The sequence below is a fragment of the Panthera pardus genome, unplaced genomic scaffold, assembly GCF_024362965.1.
Source record: "Panthera pardus isolate Hobbes unplaced genomic scaffold, ASM2436296v1 HiC_scaffold_16, whole genome shotgun sequence".
Classification (NCBI taxonomy): domain Eukaryota; kingdom Metazoa; phylum Chordata; class Mammalia; order Carnivora; family Felidae; genus Panthera; species Panthera pardus.
This window is the reverse complement of record NW_026526721.1, coordinates 125590487-125614803: the sequence shown is the minus strand read 5'-3', so window position 1 is coordinate 125614803 and position 24317 is coordinate 125590487. Positions and strand designations below refer to the sequence as shown.

The following is a 24317-nucleotide window of genomic DNA, read 5'->3' as shown; positions in this document are numbered from 1 at the left end:
TTGCAAGCATAATTCATTCCAGAAACATGCTTGTAATCCAAAGCACTTGTATATCAAAGCAAATTTCAAGAACCACTGGCTCGGTCGTGATCATGTGACATTCGGGGTCACATACTGATGCCGTATTGCAAGACACTGTATTGCAAGACACCGTTCATTTATCAAGTTAAAATGTATTAGAAATGTTTGCTTGTCTCAGGGAACACTCACAAACAAGTTACTTGCAATCCAAGGTTTTACTAAACTGTTTCATGTTTCATACAGACATGTAACTAAAAGAATAATGGACACTAATATGGATTAATCACATTAAAATAAGAAAAAAAGAGAGAAATGAAAAAAGAGAAATGGACAAAAGTATGGATGACCCAAGGTAATATACAGCTTTAGGCAACTGATTAAGCCAGAATATGACAAAATTTTAAACCAGGGGTTTGCAATGTGTATTCCCCAAAGTATTATCATCAGTATAACCTAAAGTTAAACTCTGGGGGTAAGTCCATGCAACCTGTTTTAATAAGCTCCACAGATGATTCTGATGCATGCAAAAGTTTGAGAACCAATGTTTCAAACATATTTGATAAATGAGAAATACAATGTAAATGCAAGATGAAATGTAATTAACAAAATTAAATTTGGCGTTTCTTATGATAATGTGTAAGATGAATATAAAGTCACTGCTACTAAAAAGGATGTAATCTGGGAGTATTTACACATAGGTGCATGTACACACACACACGTGTGTATACTCGACATCACAGATCAAAAAGAACAGTCATTTTAGGTAAGCAGAGTTAAAGTAGTTGAGGGAAAATAGAACAATTGCTAAATTAATAAAATTGCCTTGTTATGGAAAGAAACAAGGAAAAAATGAATATACTTAGCTGAGAACTCTCTAGATAATTCTAAAATGAAAATAAAAGTGAAAACTAACCTGTCAATTCCTCAGATTATCTATAGCTGACCTAAATGAACTGACTGCAGAGACATTACAGTTAGATACAATCAAGTTATTACAGCAGGAGAAGAATGCTGGCTGTGCAGTGATTGCAATTAGATGGAATTGTGTCAAATATAAAAACAAAAATTTATACACTTAGGTATAATAATGAGCAATAAAGCAATGTAATTAAAAAAAAAGACTGAATCTCAAACTTCAACTACTAATTTTGGGGTTTATCAAAGAATATGGCCTAATGAACTCCTAAAATATCCTGAATTATGAAATAATGATATATGAAAGTAATTAAATGTTGAGAGAGAAATTTGCTGAAATTTGCCAGAAATTTTCCATTTTCATTCTCAAGGCAATCAAATGCCAGTTATCAAAATCAGCATATATCTTACCTAAACAGATAACATAAGCCATTCAGATGAATTTGGGGGAGGGGAGAGATGGTATTTTTCAGGAGCACAGCAATTAATTTAAATACTTAATCTAAATAAATTTTAACTGGAATAGAACATTTAACAAATCTAATTGAAAAAGAAATAAAATGTGGTTACTTACCAGCAAGGGTACTTGTATGCCTAAAAGCTCTGACCTGGGAGTCTGACAAACCAGTCAAAAGGGAAATTACTGTGTCCATCATATACTCATCATAAATTATGCTATACTGACACTGTCGAATCAGGACTCCAATAAATTCACAAAAGTTTGAACGAAATTTTTTCCATTGAGGTCCAGGCATGGTAAGGGGATAATCACCACTGTCCTAAAAAGGATAAAAAGGACATTATTAAATTTGACGTATGATATCAATTTGATCAAAGTTTTTTTTCCCATGTATAAACCAACATTTTTTTCTCAAAAGTAGATGTGGACAGAAATTGAAGGTACACTGAAGACTTTATATTTATTGTTTGTTTTGATCTCCCACAACTAAATAATTCATAAAGTATTCAAAATTGTTACTGAGAACCAGAATTTAATTCATTATTCTAAGCCAACATTAAAAAAAAAAGTGATTCCAATTTGTATCCTAGTTGAGATAATTTGAAGTAGGAAACAAAAAATATTAAAGAAGTTTAGACTAGAAAGGATATCTGCTACTGAATTCCGGTCAAACGAATCATGATTCCTGTAGCATATAGCATCTTTCAGTTATTTTAAATAGAATTTTTAAGAATTGAGAGATTCAAAAGTATAAGCATTTCATTAAGAAGTTCAAACCTAATTTTTCATATCCGAAACTGCAACCTTATCTCTTCCAGTTTTACAATATACGGGTTCTATAACTCTATTTTACAGAGCAGATTTATCAACTTTTCAAAGAATAAAAATCTAATATGGGCTCTTGATATTACCAGATTGTGTCATCTTGTTTAAAACATGAAATTGACAATGAACCCAATTAGAGGTTTCCTACTCTAGCCTAAAACATTTTGGTAGAGAAATGTAAATTCACAAGGCAAAGAATGAGAAATTCTGTGAACATGGTGCCTGAATATTCTCAATTTATAGCTATATGGTTTTTTCTAGGCCAAACTCTGCTAGAAAATTAGTTATGAGTGAAGTTATTAGCTGCATATATTTAATATTTTCTTTTTTAAATTTAAATACTTCTTTAGAAAGTTTTTTTCATGTTTATTTTGAGAGAGACAGACAGACACAGCATGAGCAGGGGAGGGGCAGAGAGGGGAGAGAGAATCCCAAGCAGGCTCCATACTGTCAGCAAGCAAAGAGCCCAACACAGGGCTCAAACCTATGAATTGTGAGATCATGACCTGAGTTAAAATCAAGAGTCACTCAACTGACTGAACCATCCAGGTGCTCCAAATACTTTTTTTTTTAAGTTTATTTACTTATTTTGAGAGGGACAGAGATAGCGTGAATGAGGAAGGGGTAGAGAGAGGGAGGGAGGGAGGGAGAATCCCAAGCAGGCTCCCTGCTGCTAGCACAGAGCCTGACATAGGGCTCAAACTCACCAACCATGAGATCATGACCTGAGCTGAAATCAAGAGTCAGATGCTCAACGGACTGAGCCACCCAGAGACCTCTAATATTTTCTACCTTAATTAAACAATTCAGCTAATGAATCGAAGGAAAGAACAGTCCTACTAATGATAGGAGATTCGTTAGTGGTCTGGAAAATAATGTGCAAGAAATATCTGAGGAAAAAACATGTATTTGGTTAGGTGGGGCTTCTGGAAAAGCCTTTAACATGACCAGACTAGGTAAGTATGACATCTTCAGTCCTTTGTCCCTTCCCCTCTCAGTGATCTAAAACTCATGTGTAATGCTGGATGTTCAACAGTGGTTTTGCAACCATCAAGGGGACAAGCATGGAGATAAAAATGACAGGAGACGGAAAAACTCTAGGTCTCTGCACTGCTGAGAGGCAGTACAATAATGTTTTACCTACTCCCAGATTTATTTTGCATAAGACAAATTACTCCTGTGAATTCAAGCCATTGTTGGTCAAATTTTCTACTACTTACAGGCATCAATCCTACTGTTATGGTAGAATTATAAATAGTGGGGAAAGATGAATTTTTCAGTGAGTGATTTTGGTGCATTTGGCTTTTCATTACAAAGAAAATTAGACAGATATTGCACCTTACACCAAAATTAATTCCTAAATGAATCAAAACACCTAAAACCAGTAAAAAAGAAAAAAAAGGAAAAAAGAAAAGAAAAATAAATGGCAGACAACATGGGAGAATATTCTCAGGGTGAGGAAGTCTTTTACTAAACACAATACAAAAATTAGAAGTCATAAAAGACCAATAGGTTCAACCACATAGCATTAATTTTTGTATTAAAAAAAAAAACCATTAAAAGCAAATCCAAAAGCATAACAATAGGGTTTGGCTTTCACTTAGAATGTGGAAATCTACCAACAATGAGAATAAGCTGAATCAACAACAACAACAAAAGTTTTCTTGAGCCCATCTTGAAGTAATTATCATTCCAAAGAATAAGCCCCTCCAAGAAGAGATCAAACAAACAAGCTCTATCATGTATGGCACAGCCTAAGAAGAAAAGGTGGTCTCCACAAAAATGAGTAAGAAGATATGAGCCTAAAATTTTAAGGAACTATCAAAGATGAAGTGTGAGCTAGTTTGTCGCAGTGGTACAACAAGGAGTTTACACTCACTCAAAAGCTCTTTTCCATAGGTCTCAAGTGGGTACTTAAAAACAAATTCTGAGACAGAGCAGAACAGAGAGCACCTCTCTTGGTGCAGACTTGCAGGTGATGATCTTCAATTGCTGTGGGAAAGGTAAGAAGCCTAGCTCACATCTCCAGGCTTTTCGTCCCCTGCAAACTAAAAGACAATCTGATGGAGGTGAGTCCGCAAACTGAATCACCACCATAGCCAGGCAAAGAATCACTGCAGCTAGGAGAAGGTAAAAGAAGAAATCTTCCATCTGGGGGAGAGAATAAGACAAAACACTGGCCTGGACCCTGAATCCTAATACCAATACCAAACCAGAGGTTTGATAGCATTGGGAAGGGGACAGGAAACCACCTGAGGCCTGTCACAGAAATAATGGCCAGGAAAGTTGAGAGGGTCCCTCAAGGGCTCCAGGCACAAAAGGCATGATTAAGACTCAGCACTAGGGGCACCTGGGTGGCTCAGTCAGTTAAGCGTCCAACTTTGGCTCAGGTCATGACCTCATGGTTTGTGAGTTTGAGCCCTCCCTGCATCAGGCTGTGTGCTGACAGCTTGGAGCCTGGAGCCTGCTTCAGATTCTGTATCTCCTTCTCTCTCTGCTCCTCCCCCACTCATGCTCTATCTCTCTCAAAAATAAATAAACATAAAAAAAAAAAAAAAAAGACTTAGAACTAGGACAATAGAGTCCCCATGCCCTCATTATAATAGAAGGCAATAAAGCAACACCAGTCTACCACTAGATGGAGGCGCAAGAGTGTGGGGTAGGAGTGCTCTGTGCCACAAGAGAACAAGAGAGCTGAAAGCTGAGGGTAGAGCATGAATACTGAGAAAACCCCCTTTGGGTATCCTATGAACAAGGCAACAGCAGTTACTGTTAAAATCTGAAAAACAGAGAAATATGAAGATTATGGCACACTAAAGACGGTATCAACAGCAGAACACAAAACTAGCTCAATTCCTAACTAAACTGACAATGTATACTATTATATCCTTTTTAAATTTTTGTATTGTGCAAAAAGTTATTAAAAGGAAAAACATTTTTAAAAAAGAAAGAAAAATCTGTATCTACTTCAAAAGACAGTTTCTTGCTTTACTCTAATACCAGTTATAAATTTCTCTTTGTTAGACACATTTATACATGCCATGTAAAAATAATTGTCTAGGGGCGCCAGGGTGGCTCATTCAGTTGTGCATCAGACACAACTTGATTTCGCCTCAGATCGTGGTCTCATGGTTTGTGGGGTCAAGCCCTGCACTGGGCTCCACGTTGTCAGCACAGAGCCTACTTGGGATTCTCTCTCTCCCTCTCTCTGCCCCTCCCCAACAAACGCACACCCATGCACACACAAATGCTGTCTCTCAAAATAAATAAATAAACTTAAAAAAAAAAAAAAAGAACTGTCTAGAATTGAAGGGCAGAGGTATACTGAAAACTAACTTCCTTCACAAGGCAATAATTTCTTTTTTTAGCAAAGCTAAGAAAACAAAATAATAATAGCAAAATAAAGATAATTATCAAGTAGCCTAAATACCTTATCCACTAGTATTTAAATTCTTTGAGTGCAGTTTTACTATGATGCTCTGCACAAGGAAATTATTGAATAAACTAATGAAAAGTAAGCAATATCAAATACGAGACAAGTATAGAAAGGAAGAAAGAAGCTCATGGTGCAAGAGTATCAGGCAGAAATCTGCAAGAAGGGTAATAGAGAGCAAACCAAAAAGGTCCAGTAAGAAAGCAGTTTCTCCAAATACATTTAGATGACTATAAGGGGAGAAATTTCCATGTACAAAACATAACATAGCTAGGATTTATATTGTATGCACTTGTCACATCCGTAATTTTGTATTATCAGTATACTGTGGTAAACACTGGTCTATATAAAGATAAGAGAAGTAAGATCTTAAGAAGTTGTCCTAGGTAACAGACATATAGGGTTCTAGTTCTGGGACTGTGAAGTCCACATATTCTTAACTCTACAATGGAGCTTCATCTAGTTTACTATAGGAACCTTGGAGGACATAAGGATTATCTAGTCATTGCTCTTCCAAGGAAGAACATTAGAGTTCTGCTAACAAATGGACACACAAGCAACTAATGGAAAAGTTTATTTTGGAAGTTTTGGGGACAATGATGGGGGAAAGAAGTAAAGGGATACCAACCCTCAGAGATAAGAGCCAGCAACAAAAAGTACAAAATTTAGAGCCCCTGAGATGAGAGCAACAATCTTAAGAGAGGTCCACTGCAAGGTAGAGCTCATTCAGCTGACAGAGTTGGAAGGTTAACTACCTAATCCCTAAACATTTGATATTTGGGAACCCAATCTGGCCACAAACTATAGATAGTTGAAGAGATAAAATACTCTTTTAAGAGTAAATCCAAGAGAAGAGCAGCTGGGTGGCTCAGTGAGCTAAACATCTGACACTGGATCATACCATGATCTCATGGTTCAGGAGTTTGAGCCCCACAATGGGCTCTCTGTCAGCACAGAGCCTACTTCGGATCTCTCTGCCCCTCCCCTGCTCAATCTCTCTCTCAGAAATAAACATTAAAAAAATAAAAATAAGCCAAACAAAAACAAAAAGAATTGTTTAACTCAGCTGATGGACAATGTCACTCACACACACACACACACACACACACACACACACACACACAAAATCACCGGTTTTTGGTGAAACTGGCTTTTGGTTACCTAATTTCAACATACTTACCCAAAGACATATTACTATGACTGCTTAAAATGGTGATGTGTAAACACTTACTTGGAGAAAGTATCCATCCACCCAACTGTCCATCTACTCAGGTATTTACTGAGCAATAAATATGCTCCAGGCCCTATGCCAAGTTCTTAACATACAAAGATGAACGCAACAAGATCTTCTCCTAAGACCTTCTACTTTATTTTTTTCCAGCCTTACTGAGATTTAATTGATATATAACACTGTTAAGTTTAAGGTATAAAAGAAGCTGATTTGATACATTTATATACTGCAAAATGATTAACACCATAGCATTAGCATAACACATCCTATCACATTACATTACTCACTTCTTATTTTTTGGTGAGATCATTTAAGATTTCTTAACAACTTTCATGTATATAACATAGTACTATTAACTATAATCACCATGCTGTATATTAGATCCTCAGAACTTATTCAACTTATACACCTGGAAGATTATACTCTTGGCTAACTTCTTCCCATTTCCCCCCATACTCTAAAGAACTTCTACTTTAGTTGAAAAGAAGGACACATAAAAAATAAACAAGTAAATTAAGTACAATGATAGGAACGTTATAAGGGTACACAGTACTACTTAGGAAGGAATGTCAATTCTCTGCAAAGGCAACTGGGCAGGGGAAACAGGGTCAACAGCATTCTAAGCAATAACATTAGCAAGTGCCTATAAAACAAAGCTAAGCTATGACAATGAGATTACAGAACTACTTTAAGTTTGGCAACCTAAGCCAGATTTTGTGGTAGTAATCAAGAGAAAAGATGGGGCCAAGTCACAGGGAGCCCCTTCCTCATATAAAGTCTTCATTAAAGTAAAGCCAAGCTTTATTCTGGAGATAATGGGTGGCCACTGAAAAATTTTGGGCAAATAAGTATCATGAACAGATGTGAGCTTTAAAAAATATTTCTGGTTCCACTGTGGAGAGTAAATGGAAGTAAAGGTGAAGGAAATGGAGCAAGGAGACTGCTGCCAAGAGATCCAAAAATGAAGGAGGCGGGACAGAGAGCGCCTAACTAAGGTAGTAATGATGATGATGGACCAAATAGGAGAGATGTGATATATACTCAAATACTAATAAAATCTACTGAAGTAAATGACTATTGGACAAAAATGACTTATTTCTGGTTTGATTAACTGTTGGGTTTATTCACAACTGGAAACAAAAATGAATTGTTTGCCCCTGACTCCCTGCAGGAAGAATAACTCTTTTGTTTAGGGATGCCTAATTACTAAGTCCCATAAGAGACCAATACCCTTTAATAAACAACTGATACAGAATATCCTATTTCCAGACTTCAGGACACACTGGTTTCTACATTCAAAATAAATAAAAAATTTCAGAAACAGATCGATGGATATTAAAACCACTGAGTGGCAAGTTGAGTGGCATAAGCGTAACAGAGTACCAATATTTGATAGTTGCAAATGTAAAGCATTTTTACAAAAAGATTCAATGGTGATCACAGTAAACAAGTGACCAATTGTAGCAACCTACCTAAACAACCTGATATTGCATATACTATCTACAGTGACCTAACATGCAGTACACAGCATCATCTATGAAATTTCCTTGCAAAAAAATCTAATGAAGTCATTAGACCTAACTTTCAATTATAAAATACAAGAGATTTAGGAACAAGTTAAATGAAACCATGAGGAAAAAATTAAAGGAACAAAAATGTGGGATATTTTACAAAACAACTACATTGTGGTCAATTAAAAGTTAATGCCATGCAAAGAAAAAAAATGTGAAGGAACTGTTTTATATCTTGGAAAAGTACTGACAACAAAGCAATCAAATGCAACATATAAAACAGTGCACTCTAGCCGCACTGGCTTCTTTGTTGTCTCTAATACCCTAGATATATATATATATATTTCTGCCTCAGGGACATTTGTGCATTTGAAATTTTCTCTTCCCCTAGACATACCCATGGTCGCTCGATTATCTCCTTCAAGTCTTTACTTAAGGTCACATTCTTAGGTTTTCCTGACTATCCTATTTAAATTCATTCTTCTACTCCCAATCTCTTCGCCCTTCTCTGCTTTATTTTTCTGCATAGCATTTACTATCATTTGTCATACTATAATATTTTGCCGATGTATTTTATTCACTGGCTGATTCTCTACTCATCCATAGATCTTCACAAACACTTTGTTAAAGGTAATAAATGATCTATCAAAAAGAAAAAGAAAACTTTATAAAATCCAAGATTTTGATTACCTCCAGAAGCACTGGAATGGGAGAATGGAGGAGCACAAAGATATTTGGGTAGTATTAGCAGTATTTCAGTTAGGTTGGGGGTGGCAGATTTATATACTTATATATATATATTACATATATTCTTTTGGGTATATCAAATGACACATGATTTCTTTAAATGAGTACATTAAAACGTGTTTGAAACTATCCACATTAACATCCTTGAGAATACCATTTCCTGAAATTACTAGGAGAAATTCCAAATTCTGGAGTACCATTATCTAAATTATCACAATGTTACAGTCAGTATTTAAGATGCAAAATCACCTGTGAACTTATATACCACAGTGATTGGATGAGTTTTTCACTTTTGCTTTCCCTCAAAAAGTTAGAATGCGTAAAAACTGTGTGTCAAGAGAACAAAAAAAAAGACCTATTACTTATCCTTGGAAAGATCCAGTGGATTTTTATAAAACAAAATTCTGAGTGGCCTAAATAAAATTGGTTATTAAGTATATTGTTTGAGCTTTTGTTTTTAAGTTAAATAGCCATAAAGATTAATTATTTAGACAGATTATTTTGGCTGACTGCCATAATGCAATTAAAGAGAATATGCTCTTTACTATCAGACCTCTGCTAATTAAACCTAAGATAACTCTTCCAATTCTGGCAAACCTCAGCCTTAAAGTATCAAGAAATTCAACTGGTATATATACACCAATTAAAGAAATAATGCAAAAATACATTTGGAAAGATAAATTCTACAAGTCAATGCTATAAAATTTTTGTTGTAATTTTCAAACCTCTATCTTATCTCTGTAAGTCCAGCATTTATCTAAGACATTGTTTAGTATGCTCAGGAGCACAAAAATGTTTTGGGGATGGCTTATTTATAAGTATTAAATACAATAGGGGCACCTGGCTGGCTCACTCGGTGGAATGTGAGACTCTGAATCTTGCGGTTGTAGGTTCAAGCCCAACAATGGGCATAGAGATTACTTTAAAAAATCAAGTAAAATCTTAAAAAAATATTAGTTACCATAATCTATATTTTCCAGTTTCGTATCTGTTTCCTCCTATACATCCAAACTATGTCTTTCTGATAAGCTCCTTCCTGGTTTTTCTGGTGAACTTCTATTGATCTTTAAAACCTAGTTTTAGGGCTAAGTAACTTGTGATGCTCCCACATCTCGGAAAATTTAATTCACCCTATGGGTTCTCACGGGGTGTTATATTTCTCAACTACTGAATGTGTCAAGGTATTACTGCTATTAGTTTACAATGCTTTCCCCCCATTTAGAACATGAACTCATTTTCTAGAGCTATAACCTTGTTAATCTCTAAATATACAGTTCCTAAGACAAATGTTATGTTCAATGGATGTTTATTGAAGTGAATATTAAAGTGAATATTAAAAAATAAATCCTATATAAATAAGTCTGAAAGACTAAATAGTTCATTTAGCAGCTGTTAAAATAATAAGTTATACAAAATCAATAAAAGATATAGAGCTTTTAGAAAATGTTTATTTATTTTGAGAGAGTGCACTTGAGAGGGGGAGGGGCAGAGAAAGAAGGAGATAAAATCCCAAGCAGGTTCCATGCTCAGCACGGAGCCCAACCTGGGGCTTGATCTCACAACCATGAGATCATGACCTGAGCCTAAATCAAGAGTCGGATGCTTAACCAACTGCACCACCCAGGTGCCCCAAGAAATACAATTTTTAATACCTAGCTTTAGCTAGGTAATTTAAAAGGTGTCCATAATGATTAGCAAATATAAATGTGGTTCCTTTATATGACTGTAAAATCATGTTTTATAGACATATTTTATTAATTAATTAATTAATTAATTTTTTTTTTAAGAGAAACAGTGAGCAGGGGAGAGAGGCAGAGGGAGAGAAAGTGTGAATCCTAAGAAGGCTTCATGCTCAGCACAGAGTCAGACGCAGGGTTGGATCCCACGTCCCTGGGATCATGACCTGAGGCAAAATCAGGAGTCAGATGCTCAACCAACTGAGCCATCCAGGCACCCCTCTAGATATATTTTAAAACTGAAAAATAAAAATCTTGCAATGTCCAGGGTGTAATTACAATCTCAATACATAGTTCATCATGACTAATCACAATCAGATGTGGATTTAAGCCAGTACCCACTGACACAAATGTTATTGTTGGCTTATGATTACTTCATTTAAGCATTTCTCATAAGGAGAGTTGATGTTTCAAACAATATAATGGAATGGCGTAACTCCAAAAAGATTTAACATATATCAATAGAATATAACTGGTCCTTTCAAAAAGATACTAATTTAATTCCATAACTTATTTGGTCAGTCATAAGACATCTGGTAATAAAAACAGCTGGAAATTTATTATATGACTGAAGGTGTCTAAGTGGAGACAGCAAAATTGTTACTTGAGTGACCCTTTCTCCAGCTACTTCAGGTTACATACTTGCAGTTGTATACTAGGCAGAATAGGGTAGTGGTTATAAGTATGAATTCAGGAGCTAGATGGTTTGAGTTTAATTCATTTACTAAGTGGTGGGACCTCAGGCCAAGTTTCTTAACACCTTTTGCCTCAGTTTTCTCATCTGTAAAATGGAGATAGTAATGATATACAAGACCTATCTCATAAAATGTGTATTATTAGATATATGTAAAGAATATACAACAGTGCCTGGCACGTAGTAAGCATAAGTATTTACTATTACTTTTCATTCAACATGTTTCCTCTGGTCTCCAACCTATTTTGTACCTTTTCACCTTACAAAAGATTACAATTTCTTGGCTCTTCATGAGTTTTTCTATGTGATTATTCCTTTTCTGGGCACTTCTCACCTCCAACTTTGCTTCCTTTCTTTAATATTCTGTTTACCTTCCTCAATGTGAAACAGACTCCAAAGTGATATGTACAACACAAACTGAGTGGTGTACTGCAAGAAAATATTAAAACTGCTCTTTAGTTTTAATTAAATTAAGAAATAAATTACTACTAATATTTAATATATAGAATAAGCTTTGTATGCCCTCACTAGGTCCACATTTTAAACGGGTTTGTGTCACAAAGGTATCTGAGGTAGCCCAAGAGAAAAGAATAAGAAGAGTTCAATGCTCAAGGGGGTTAGTATTATAACACTTACGTTAGTATTATGATGCTCTTTCCTGGTTTATTCATTTTGTAAGTTGCATATGACCAATGCAATGGATATAAATATACTTTAAAATATTTATTTTAACTCTTCAGAAAATGGAAACAGATTTCGGGAAAAAACAGAAACAAAAAGAAAAATCTGAGTACGTAATAAGAAGTGAATTATAAAAAATATGAAGGCACTAACATTGCTTTTATAAGCTCATCTTACACCACTATTAAAGTTAAAGCCACGATGATCTAATAACATCTGATAAGAAACTGATCTAGCAATGTATGCATTTAATTCTATAAACAAACATATGCTGCAAACCACACTGTAATATAAGAAATGAGGTCTATATACTGTCTTCTGATTACCAAAGATAGAAGGAAAAAAACCTTTTGTCTATTTTTATCAGATATTTAGAAAATAAGGTTTAGTTCAGAACTAAGGTAGTTACCAAGTAGTGACGTCTGTTTTATAAAGCTAGATTGAGACTTTTAATTTGCAACAGAAAGACTTAAGAATAACAGACAATATCCATTTTAGGGTGAGTTAACCAACATAATTTTATTAGATATTCAATTTCATCTTTTAAAAATATTTTACTGATCCATTTCCTCTTTCTATCATGATTTGGATTTCCTTATAGATATGAGTTAGGATTGACCATTTATACTCTTTACAACTATTTTCATTGTAATCTATCTTTCTAAATTACTAAACTAGCATTCTATTTCTGTATTGACTTTCTGAATGGGTCGAACACAGGAGATATGCTGACTATGAAATCACATACTCATACATTCTGGTATATAAGAGATATTTTAGAAAGTTACTTCTAATTAATACATTGGAATGCTGTTGATATAAATAACTCCTACAAGCAAGATTTAGGTTTTTATCAGGTAGTTACTTCTTAAGTACTCTCCCTACAAAATAAGAACTCTACCCTTTTGAGAAGAAGCATGGAGTAGAGGGAGAAGAGGGGAGACTAATAATTTAGTTTTATCATAGGTATTCACTATTAAGACAACAGACTAAAAAATATTTTATTGATGGAGTATAAAATAAAAAATTAGACTTTAATTTGGGACTGGAGATAATATCTTTGGCATTTCCTTTTTATTTTCTCAGTTTGTATACTATTTAACCATTTTTACATTTCTTAAAATTTTTAATCCTTTGATTAGTAAATGCTCAAATGGATAAACAAATGAACAGTTCTATACTTAAGTTTAAATAAACAAATCCATAGAAGCACACAAGATTAGAAACAAGAGGAGAAAAAACAAGACTCTGGATAAATTGGACTCATTACACAAGGGCACAATATATAAAACTCTGTGAGCAATATAACACAAAATAACACAGACAAGAATTTAAGACACTAAGTAAGTAATATATTGTGTTGCAAAGTTTCCCTACACATAGATGCCACACTTCCATATATGAAAACTATGCAAATTGGCCTTTGGAACACATAACTTAAGAGTTTACATTTGCAGATGTGACTCTAATAATCTAATAATAATAGCAGTAATACTATTACATTTTGCTTTATATGTTGGGCTCCAAAAGGAACTGAATGTATCTACCAACTCTAAAGAGCTACAGACTGCTCCAGGAATTAATATATTTCTAAATTAGGTTGCCATTACAATTACAATGCATTTTGGCTATGTGCAGGTTTGTAAGCCTTAAAAAAAAGTAATGAACATTAGAACAGAATCAGTTTGTAATAAGGAATAGTAGCTACACTATACCTTCTCAGGCAGTAAATACTCTTGGACCACCTTACCCAAATATAAACACCTTCAACTGAAACTACTTCTCATTTATCTAATTTTTATTATGCTATAATATAATATACAGATTTATGCAACAAAATTTCAATGGCTACTCCCTATGAAGCAGACATTGCTCTAAGCTCTCAGGATCCAGTGGATCTTATTATCAGATCTTTCTGAATTTTACTAAAAAATACAAATTACCAGGGTACCTGGTGGCTCAGTCAGTTGAGTGTCCCACTGAATTCAGCTCAGGTTATGATCTCACAGTTCATGAGTTTGAGCGCCCTATCTTGGACTCTCTGCTGTCAGCAGGGAGCCTGCTTCAGATCCTCTGTCTCCCTCTCTCTCTGCCCCTCCCCACACACTCGCTCTCACTCTCTATCTCTCAAAAATAAACACTGGGCCGCCTGGGTGGCTCAGTCGGTTAAGTGTCCAACTTCACTTGGGCTCAGGTCATGATCTCACAGTTTGTGAGTTCAAATCCCACACTGGGCTCAACTCAGAGCCTAGAGCCTGCTTTGGATTCTGTGTCCCATTCTCTCTCTGCCCGTCCCCCACTTGTGCTCTGTCTCTGTCTCTCAAAAATGAATGTAAAAAAAAAAAAATTAAAAAATAAAATAACCATTAAAAAAAATACACTTTACCAAAACTAACCTCCTTCCACTCCCAGGGGACTAAATGACCTATACAGTATTCTGAAGAAACAAAAACAATAAAATACTGTATATTTAACAATATGTAAGCATTTAAACGCAGTTTCTTGCTAAAATGTTTAGTGATAAAATGAATAGCCTTAGAAAATAATTAATATATAATTCTGCTTTAAATGAATATATTCTAATAAAACTGTGTTAGCTGTACTGTCAAACAGGACAAAAAATAATTTTTTTAAAGAATCTTTCCTATTTTCATTCATTTATTTATATATTTTTATTGAAGTATAGTTGACATACAATGTTACCTTAGTTTCAGGTGTACAATATAGTGATAAAACAACTTCATATGTTATGCTATGCTCACCACACGTGTAGCTACCACTGTCACCATACAACCCTATTATAGTATCATTCACTATATTCCCTATGCTGTCTGTATCCCTTTAACCTCATGAATTATTCATAAAATGGTGGTTTTTAAAAAATTCTTTTTTGATTTAGTCACTCTTCTCAAATATTGGGAGAAAAATATTTAACCATATGAACACTTTTTGAGTAATTTCATTTGCTGCATTTAACTATCAGTTTTGATAACAGTTTACTATTCTTCCAATACCTGAGTATTTGACAATAGTCACAGGAATATTTTCTTGGGTACATCATGATCTTCATTTTGCTGAATTCCTCATCTTCCCCTACTTATCTCAATATCTTAATACAAAGCAATGATAATCTTGTTTTGAATTTTCAGTGTATTTTCTCTCATACTATTTTCCTATATGAAGTGTTTTTATAACTTAAATCTCAGTTTTTTCTCAAAATCTCTCCCAAACTTTGCTGTGCATTGGAGTCAGCTGGTGACCTTTTAAAAATCCCTATGCCCTGGATGCATGCCTTAAAAATTAAATAAGAAGGTCTGGGGATAAGGGAGAGAGTCAAGCATCAGTTTCCAAACATACCCAAGTGTTATTAATATGCAGCAAACTTTGGGAACTACTGTCTTAAACTCTTATATAGTGCCCTGAAGGTCCAATATGCATACTATTTAATCTGTGACCTCAATCACTTGTGTTGCAAGCCTGGCATGGTAGTTAGTACAGTAGTTGGTGAGTAAAGCTACTACTTGCACCTTAATCTGGCTTGGTTATCTTCTATTTGCCACATATAAACTCACAAAGTTACAATAAAAGCCTTAGTTTTAAATGAAAAGTAATTTCAAGAATTATTTCAGAATCCAGAAATTTTTGAATTTGAGAAGTTAACATAATGCATCTATTTTCATTCCATCACAACCCAAGAGAATTTGGGGCAGCCCCCTGTAATCGAGAACCTTAATATTTCACCAGGAATAAATATAAATATTCACGCTGACTGAGGTAATAAAAATTGTAATGAATAGCCTCAGGTAAGTTGGGGCTAGGTTTTGCCACCATTAAATTGTGGAAGAAAGTCCTTTGGAATTTCAGAACGTTTTGGATTGCAGAAATGAAGACAAGTGATTATGGACATATAGACATAGGTCACAAAGTAAGGTCTCCCCTCCCTCCCAGAGAATGTGACTAAACAGCATGAAAGTCACTGACAGAATGTTTCTGTAAAGATGCACACGACAATGTTTTGGTGTGTATCACTAGAATAAAGGTGAACACCTGATGAGAAAGATATGTATTGTGTGACATGTGTTTGTTTTACCATGCATGTGTAATACTTCTGTCAATTAAATATAAATATTCCTACTAAAAAAAAAAAAAAAAAAAAGCCTGAGCCCACCTCACTGACAGAGTGGATCTGGAAAAAAAAATCTTTGTTATTAGTTTTAAAGTCAAGAAAAGGGAACACCTACAAAAAATAGAAATCTTATTTAAATCAAAAGGCAGAATGTTAAAACTAGAATTAATGGTGGCATAGAGCATGACATGAAATGAGTTCACCATAAACAAACAAAATTGTGAAAGTGTTTACACATTTCATTAGTGTAAAGCTGATTAATCTGTGAAGACTAGCAAAGAAAACACATACAATTTTTTCTTTTAAGAAAATACGTATTCTAAGTGGAAATCAGAATATTTTAAAGTAGACTGCCCCAAATAGAAACTTAAGTTTTACAGGAACACAGAAAAAGGGAGTGAGGGGTGGGGAAGTAAGGAGAGATGCACATCATTTTAGGAATTCTGGATTACATGAAGTTAAGCAGCCTATTTTTCCATCAGGATTTCTAAGAACCTTAAATAATGTGCTTTGACAATCTCTAAACAGGTATAACATGCAGGCTATTAACACTTATTTGACCTCTAAATCCTTTTTTCTTTAAAGCATTTAATATGACTAATTCCACAGAACATAAAACTATTGGAGATGTATTCATAAATTTAGGAATTTTAGATGGTCTTCAAGAATGAATGTCCAGAACCAACTTCTACTTCACACCACTAATTTTATTATCCTTATCAGTTACCAGTCATTAAGTGATACCTCCATACAATGCAATGAAATCCCCAAAGATTGTTAACTATAGAATTAGTAGCATGGATTATTACATAAATGAGAACAGAGTATCTTCTCTTAAACACCGAATCAAAATAAAACTTAAAATATATTCACCATTTTAAAAGTGTAAGTTGGCAATTTGTATAAATATTGAAATGCTATACCTCATCAAATTCTTCAGTCATTTTTCTGATGATTTCTGCATTCTGCATATTTCGAAACATCTCTATTCTCACAGTACCTGTGGAACAACAGATTTTACAGTTAATCCTTTTCTATCCCATGCTAAACATTAAATTTAATCTGACCAATGTTTGAAAAATTTTATTTGAAAGTTTTTGGGGTTTTCTCCTCTCCTAAACTCCTACCTAAAGGAATCCCTTGTTTAAGAGCTTCAAAGTTCTTTAGACATTTTTAAAAATCCCTGAATATTCTGCAAATAAGTATGAGGGGGGAAAAACTGAGAGGAGTGTTGGGGCAGGAAAAGACAAAAAAACAATATATTTATATAAGGATTGACTGGTGCTATCCAGACATATAGCTGATTATCATCAGAATATTCCTCTATAAATTAAAACTAAGTGTTCCTTAATCTAATTAATACATGTCAGCTAAATCTGTTTTCTGTTAACATGAAAAATAGCTCAGTAACTTCAACCTAAGTATCAAACAAACAAAAAACAAAGTTAACCCCTTTCTCTCTCATTCTTTAGTATTACTTTTACGTTAGCTATATAATTTTTATCTCAAGTATGGCTATATAAATATTACCACTCTGAAAATAGTAAGAGTGGTTTATATCAAAGACTTGTGTTAAAAATTAACATAATTTAAATAAAATAAAATAAGGTTCAAAATCTACCTTGAGTACAGAGAATATTGAACTAATAATAACATAAGGTTCAGTTTCAACGCTATACATGTCAATATTCAAGATAAAAATTACAGGAATAAGACTCAATGAATCAATAAGAAAATACTTTATACCCTCTGACAGATTCCTTGCCAATGATTAGCAGCTCCAATTCAAATTACATTTAAGAATGTAAGAAGGAAAAGTCTCTAAAGTGTACTGTACTTTTACAAGAAAGAGCATGGAACAACTGACAGCCACTAAAAGTCATCAAAGTGTGCTCTTCATTTAGAGTCCCAATAAAAGACTACAGTGGCACATTTCGCATATCAAACTTAATTTGACTTTTTATTAATCTGTAAAATGAAAAAAACGAGATCTTTCTCATCATTTTAATTACAACCATTTCTAACCATGTTTTAGTTATTTATTATATAGCTCTTTTGTTCATTTTCAGTACAATGAATTAAGTACTACCAACAGGTATCCCTACACCAAGCTGTAGAGATGACAAGTAAATCTACTCTCATAAAGTACTAAGCAAGTAAAAGAAATAAAATGAGATTTTTAAGTTATTAAACATGAGAAGAATTAGTTGTTCTTGGAGAGATGGAAATATTTTATGTTTTGGAGTGTCATTAAATAGCTATATGCATTTCTCAAAGTCATCTATCTGTACACTTAAAATGTGCAACTTTTAATGTATGGAAATTATAACTTGGTAATACCGATTTTTTTAAATTTTTTAATTTTTTTAAATTTACATCCAAGTTAGTTAGCATATAGTGCAACAATGATTTCAGGAGTAGATTCCTTAATGCCCCTTACCCATTTAGCCCATCCCCCCTCCCACAACCCCTCCAGTAACCCTCCATTTGTTCTCCATATTTAAGAGTCTCTTATGTTTTGTCCCCCTCCTTGTTTTTATATTATTTTTGCTTCCCTTCCCTTATGTTCATCTGTTCTGTGTCTTAAAGTCCTCATATGAGTGAAGTCATATGATACTTATCTTTCTCCGACTATTTTCGCTTAGCATAATACCCTCTAGTTCCATCCACATAGTTGCAAATGGCAAGATTTCATTCTTTTTGATTGCCGAGTAATACTCCATTGTATATATACACCACATCTTCTTTATCCATTCATCCGTTGATGGACATTTGGGTTCTTTCCATACTTTGGCTATTGTTGATAGTGCTGCTATTTAACATTGGGGTGCATGTGTCTGTTTGAAACAGCATACCTGTATCACTTGGATAAATACCTAGTAGTGCAACTGCTGGGTTGTAGGGTAGCTCTATTTTTAATTTTTTCAGGAACCTCCATACTGTTTTTCAGAGTGGCTGTACCAGTTTGCATTCCCAGGTAATACTGATTTTTTAAAGAACTCAAGAAAAAGGACAACACTAATCATACCAGTTCACTAAAAAGTGACACGTTATTGTTAATTATTAAACAATGTTCTATTTTGTTTCCATGACTGATATGGCAGTTTTCATATACAGTGGAGTCTTAACTATAATTACAATGGACTACCAAGTTAGTTCATAAAGGGAGGAATATTTTGCTGCATTAATTGAATATTGTAAAGTGAAAGGCAACAAAACAACAACTAGCATTAGAAACAACATAAAAACCAGTCTCATGCTTAGCATCTTTAAAAATAACTACCGGGGCGCCTGGGTGGCGCAGTCGGTTAAGCGTCCGACTTCAGCCAGGTCACGATCTCGCGGTCCGTGAGTTCGAGCCCCGCGTCAGGCTCTGGGCTGATGGCTCAGAGCCTGGAGCCTGATTCCGATTCTGTGTCTCCCTCTCTCTCTGCCCCTCCCCCATTCATGCTCTGTCTCTCTCTGTCCCAAAAAATAAATAAAAAACGTTGAAAAAAAAAAAATTAAAAAAAATAAAAATAAAAAAAAAATAAAAATAACTACCATATTTAGGGGCGCCTGGTGGCTCTGTCGGTTAAGCATGTAACTCTTGATTTCAACTCAGGTCATGATCTCATGGGTCATGGGCTCAATCCCTGCTTGGGATTTTCTCTTTCTTTCTCCCTCTGCCCCTTCTCTACTCTCTCTCTCTCTCTCTCTCAAAATAAATAAATCAACTTCTAAAAAAATTGACTACCATATATAAGTAACAATTACTAATAAAGTAAAATCAGATGTTTAAAGCTGTAATTTTGAAAATGAACAGAGCCTGTCACTGAAAATTTTTTAAAGAAGAAAATCCTGCTGCTGTCACAATGACTTTTGATACATAGGCCTATTTACTTACTACGTTCTACCTGTTCATTCTTCTTCCATTAGGTCCAACAACTCTACTGAAACTGCTTCTTCACACCTATTATCTGCCAATTGTTACATCAAACAGTCTTTCTTTAGTAATACCCTACATATTCTATTGAAAACATTTGCCCATTATATTGATTTCTATTAACACTATATCCTTGTACTGTATTCTCTAATGGCTTACTTTGATTTCTTTCACTTTTATTTACCTGAATACAGGTTATTTCCAAAGTTCTGTCCTACACATTTTTTTTGTCCTTTTCTACATTTTCTAACCTGGAAATGGCCCACATCTAGCTTACCCACCAGAGAAAAGTATGGCAGAATACTACTTATTAATCTTTGTATTCTCTATAGTTCCTTGAAATATGCCTAACATCTTAAGTCTTCTCTCTACTATTTTAAGCTTTGACAATGAATAGCTATTAAAAGTAAATTAAAGATCTGAAATAATTCAGATTCAGAGAAACAGAAATATATGAAAATAAGGAATGAAAAATAAATAGATTATCTTCCACTCTCTAAAACACTATCTGCGAGAATCTTCAAATAATCTACCAACATACGTATCTTACATGAAAAAATAAAAGATTGTTTGATCAAGCCCTACTGACAGGATTATACCTCTAATGAAGATAAAGGAAGAACTTTCAAAAGTGTCATTTTTAACTATCAATAATTCCAGAAATAGAATAACATCAAAAAACTACCATCAAGTTACTGATCACTTAAATTTTATCAAACTGCTGGAGAGAACATAACTTGATACAATCCCTATGGTATGCAATTTGGCAAATATTACCGAAATTACAAATTTACATACTCCTTGGCCTGGATATTGTACTTGTTGCGAAAAATCCATAAACTCACACACATATGAAATAACGAAGGTACAAGGTTATTCCCTGAAACACTGTTTGTAATAGCAAAAGGAAAAATACATATACCCATAAATAATTCTGATTCTGATTAATAACTGCAAGTGTTGATGATAATGACGATGGTGGTGGCAGCTAACACTTGGGTGCTATCTGCCAGGCGTTGCTCTAATAAATATGCCCTATTATATAAGTTAAAACATTTACTTTTCACAACAATACTTTTCACAACAATAGAAGAATGTACTACTTTTCTCTCATTTTATAGAAGAGAAAATTGAGGCACCTAGAGATTTAGCAACTTGCAAACAGGGTTTCCCAGTAGCAGATTCGTGGTCTATACGCAGACAGTCTGGCTACAGGGTCCATGACTAACCACTACTTTTAACTGACTAAAATCAATGGAATCCATGCAGCTGTCAAAAACAATAAAGTGGTCTATGCTTGATATGGAAAGATCTGTAGGATATATTCATAAATGAAAAAGGAATATTTATGCATTTGATAATATATGATTTAAAATATTTCTATAAAGATACACAAATATCTGGCACAAGTGGTTGCCTCAGGGAAAGAGAAATATATGGTTGAGGTTTAGGGATATAATGGAGGTATTATATTGCATACCCTTTGCATTTCCTGAAATTTGAACTATATAAATGTATTACTCAAAATAAGGAATACATTTCAAATAAAAAACAAAATGTTAAAAAACTAAACTGAAGGACAGACTGCTATTAATTTTTGCCTGTCAAGCATTTGTGTAGTCACTACCAATATGCGCTCATTAGAGGGTAGGCTAAGAATGCTCCATTTAAGTTTGCCAGAAATGTGAAATTTTATGTTTTACTTACCAGGCTATTATAGAACACAAAAAATGAAATTGAAAAGCAATATGAAAATGAGGCTGGAGAACATATCTTTGGCAAAATTAGTGACATGGACAACAATGAAAAGAAACTTTAACTGTGGTTATAGCAACCACACATTTAGCAGAATCCTCAAGAAGTCATCGTAGGGTCATTTAAAATCTTTGGCATTAGACACAGTAGGGTTTAAGTCTCAGCTCCCCCAGTTACTAAGCTATAGGAGACTGAAAAAATCAACTGTTTTCTATAAAACTCAGATTTCTAATCTTAAAGTGGTGAGAATACCAATGCAGGGATTTTTTTTGTTCAATGCTGTAATTCCTAGTACATAAGCAGCACTGAAAAAAAAATGTGGAACAAATGACTAAGGATGATATGAGAACAAAATAAGAAAACAAGTATAAAGAATTTAGTATTGTGCTTATAGCATGTAAGATGCAAGATGCATGTAAGATGCTCACCTACTTTGAGCATTCCTTTTTTGAAAGATTATCCTGCCCATTTAGAGGAAAGCTAAAAGCTCGAGTTTTTGGGCTCCACTGAAAGCCAGATCCCTAATTGTGCATGTTGTCAGATTATTGCCATTTGAAGAATGAGACCAGTCATCTCTTTTATTCCAGAACTAAGCAAAGTCAGCAGTTTTCTAAGCACCCAGACCAAAGCTTTTACTTCCAGACACTAACCATCTCTTTCCAAAATGTCTAGAATCCACCATAACGATGAGTTAAGGTGATAAGTCAATGCCGAAGAAGCAGGAACCCACAAATTCTTATCCCCATTTACACGAACCCCATGGTTTAGAACACGGTCTCATCTCATCCTCTTCATTTTGAATTTTACCCTTACTCTATTCTATGATGAGATCCAAAGCCAGAACTCTAGCCTTGTTTGTATCCTTCCAACTAGGTACAGAAGCAGACAGAAGAAAAGACTGAAAGCAGAGAGAACGTTCTTTAAAAATATTTTTTAATGTTTATTTATTTTTGACAGAGAGAGAGAGACAGAGAGACAGAGTATGAGTGGGGAGGGGCAGAGAGAGAGGGGGACACAGAATCTGAAGCAGCTCCAGGCTCTGAGCTGTCAGCACAGAGACTGATACCGGGCTCAAACTCACAGACTGCGAGATCATGACCTGAGCCGAAGTTGGACGCTCAACCGACTGAGCCACCCAGGCACCCCACATACAGAACTTTTTGAGCAGCAAATCAACTACCCAAATACAACAAAAGGCCCTTCTGCGTTTATATCTTTTATGATACTAACATTCTGGTTCCCTCAAATTACTGAACCTGGCTCCCTTAAATTACTAAACCAAACCAATTACTGGTGTTATATACTAACACTGCCTAAGAGTGTTTAACAGAGAGCCTTCCTAAGAGCTTTCTTACTAATTGTACCATGTATGAAACAGCTTTCTATTTTAAAGCTTTTATTGTAAAGACTGGATTATAAAGTATTAATTTAAAAACCTAATCTGGTGATGGACCAGAGATAATTCATACACATGACAGGAAAATTTTTGGTAGTCTCATCTTCTGCTTCATTTTTACTTTAAGTAACAGTACATTATACATCAAAATAAAGTGGAGAAAGACTGAAAAAAGTATGGATAAGTTACAAGACAAAATCTAAGTCAAAAAGGAGAAGAAATGCTGAGGCTACTAAAACTGAGAAGTATTTACTAAAGAAACACTGCATACCAGAATATAGAATTTAACAGTTACCTAAGATTGCAGTGACTGTTGAGGAAAGGGAATGGGGAAAGATAAAGAGACAGATACTTTGGTTGCTTTTTAATGATCATTTCAAGCTTAATTCTGGAGCTTGGTTTAGCCATGTTAGTATAGCCCAGGAACAAAAGCAAGCATTGTCTTATAACGGTGATGTTTCAAACTACTTTCACCAAATCTTCCAACAACTACTAAAATATCCTCAAGGGGTGCCTGGATGGTTAAGCACCTGACTTCAGCTTCGGTCATGACCTCATAGTCTGTGCCCACGTTGGGCTCTGTGCTGATGGCTCAGAGCCTAGAGCCTGCTTCAGATTCTCTGCCTTTCTCTCTTTACCCCTCCCCTGCTTGTGTTCTGTCTCTCTCTCTCTCCCAAAAATAAAATAAACATTAAAAAGAATTTTTTTAATATCTTCATCTTCAGTCCACATAAGAATTAAAGGAAACGGCAATGAAAAAAATAAACATACTTTTTAAAATGTCCATCTGCTACCTCAGGCATTACTACTAATATTAACATGATTCAAGAGAAGCAGGACTTCTTAATCTATGGCACATGG

At 34.5% G+C, this 24317-nt stretch overlaps 1 protein-coding gene across 2 annotated transcripts in view; it reads right to left on the bottom strand.

Moving 5' to 3' along the window:
* Positions 1–24317, bottom strand: part of STAG1 (stromal antigen 1) — a 403080-nt gene that overhangs the window by 164600 nt on the left and 214163 nt on the right. For both annotated transcript variants that reach the window (XM_019437287.2, XM_019437295.2), the window contains 2 exons: positions 17304–17380; positions 1511–1715 (listed from right to left, as the gene is read on the bottom strand). In XM_019437287.2, coding sequence (XP_019292832.1) covers positions 1511–1715; positions 17304–17380 — 282 coding nt within the window. The remainder of the gene's footprint in view (positions 1–1510; positions 1716–17303; positions 17381–24317) is intronic.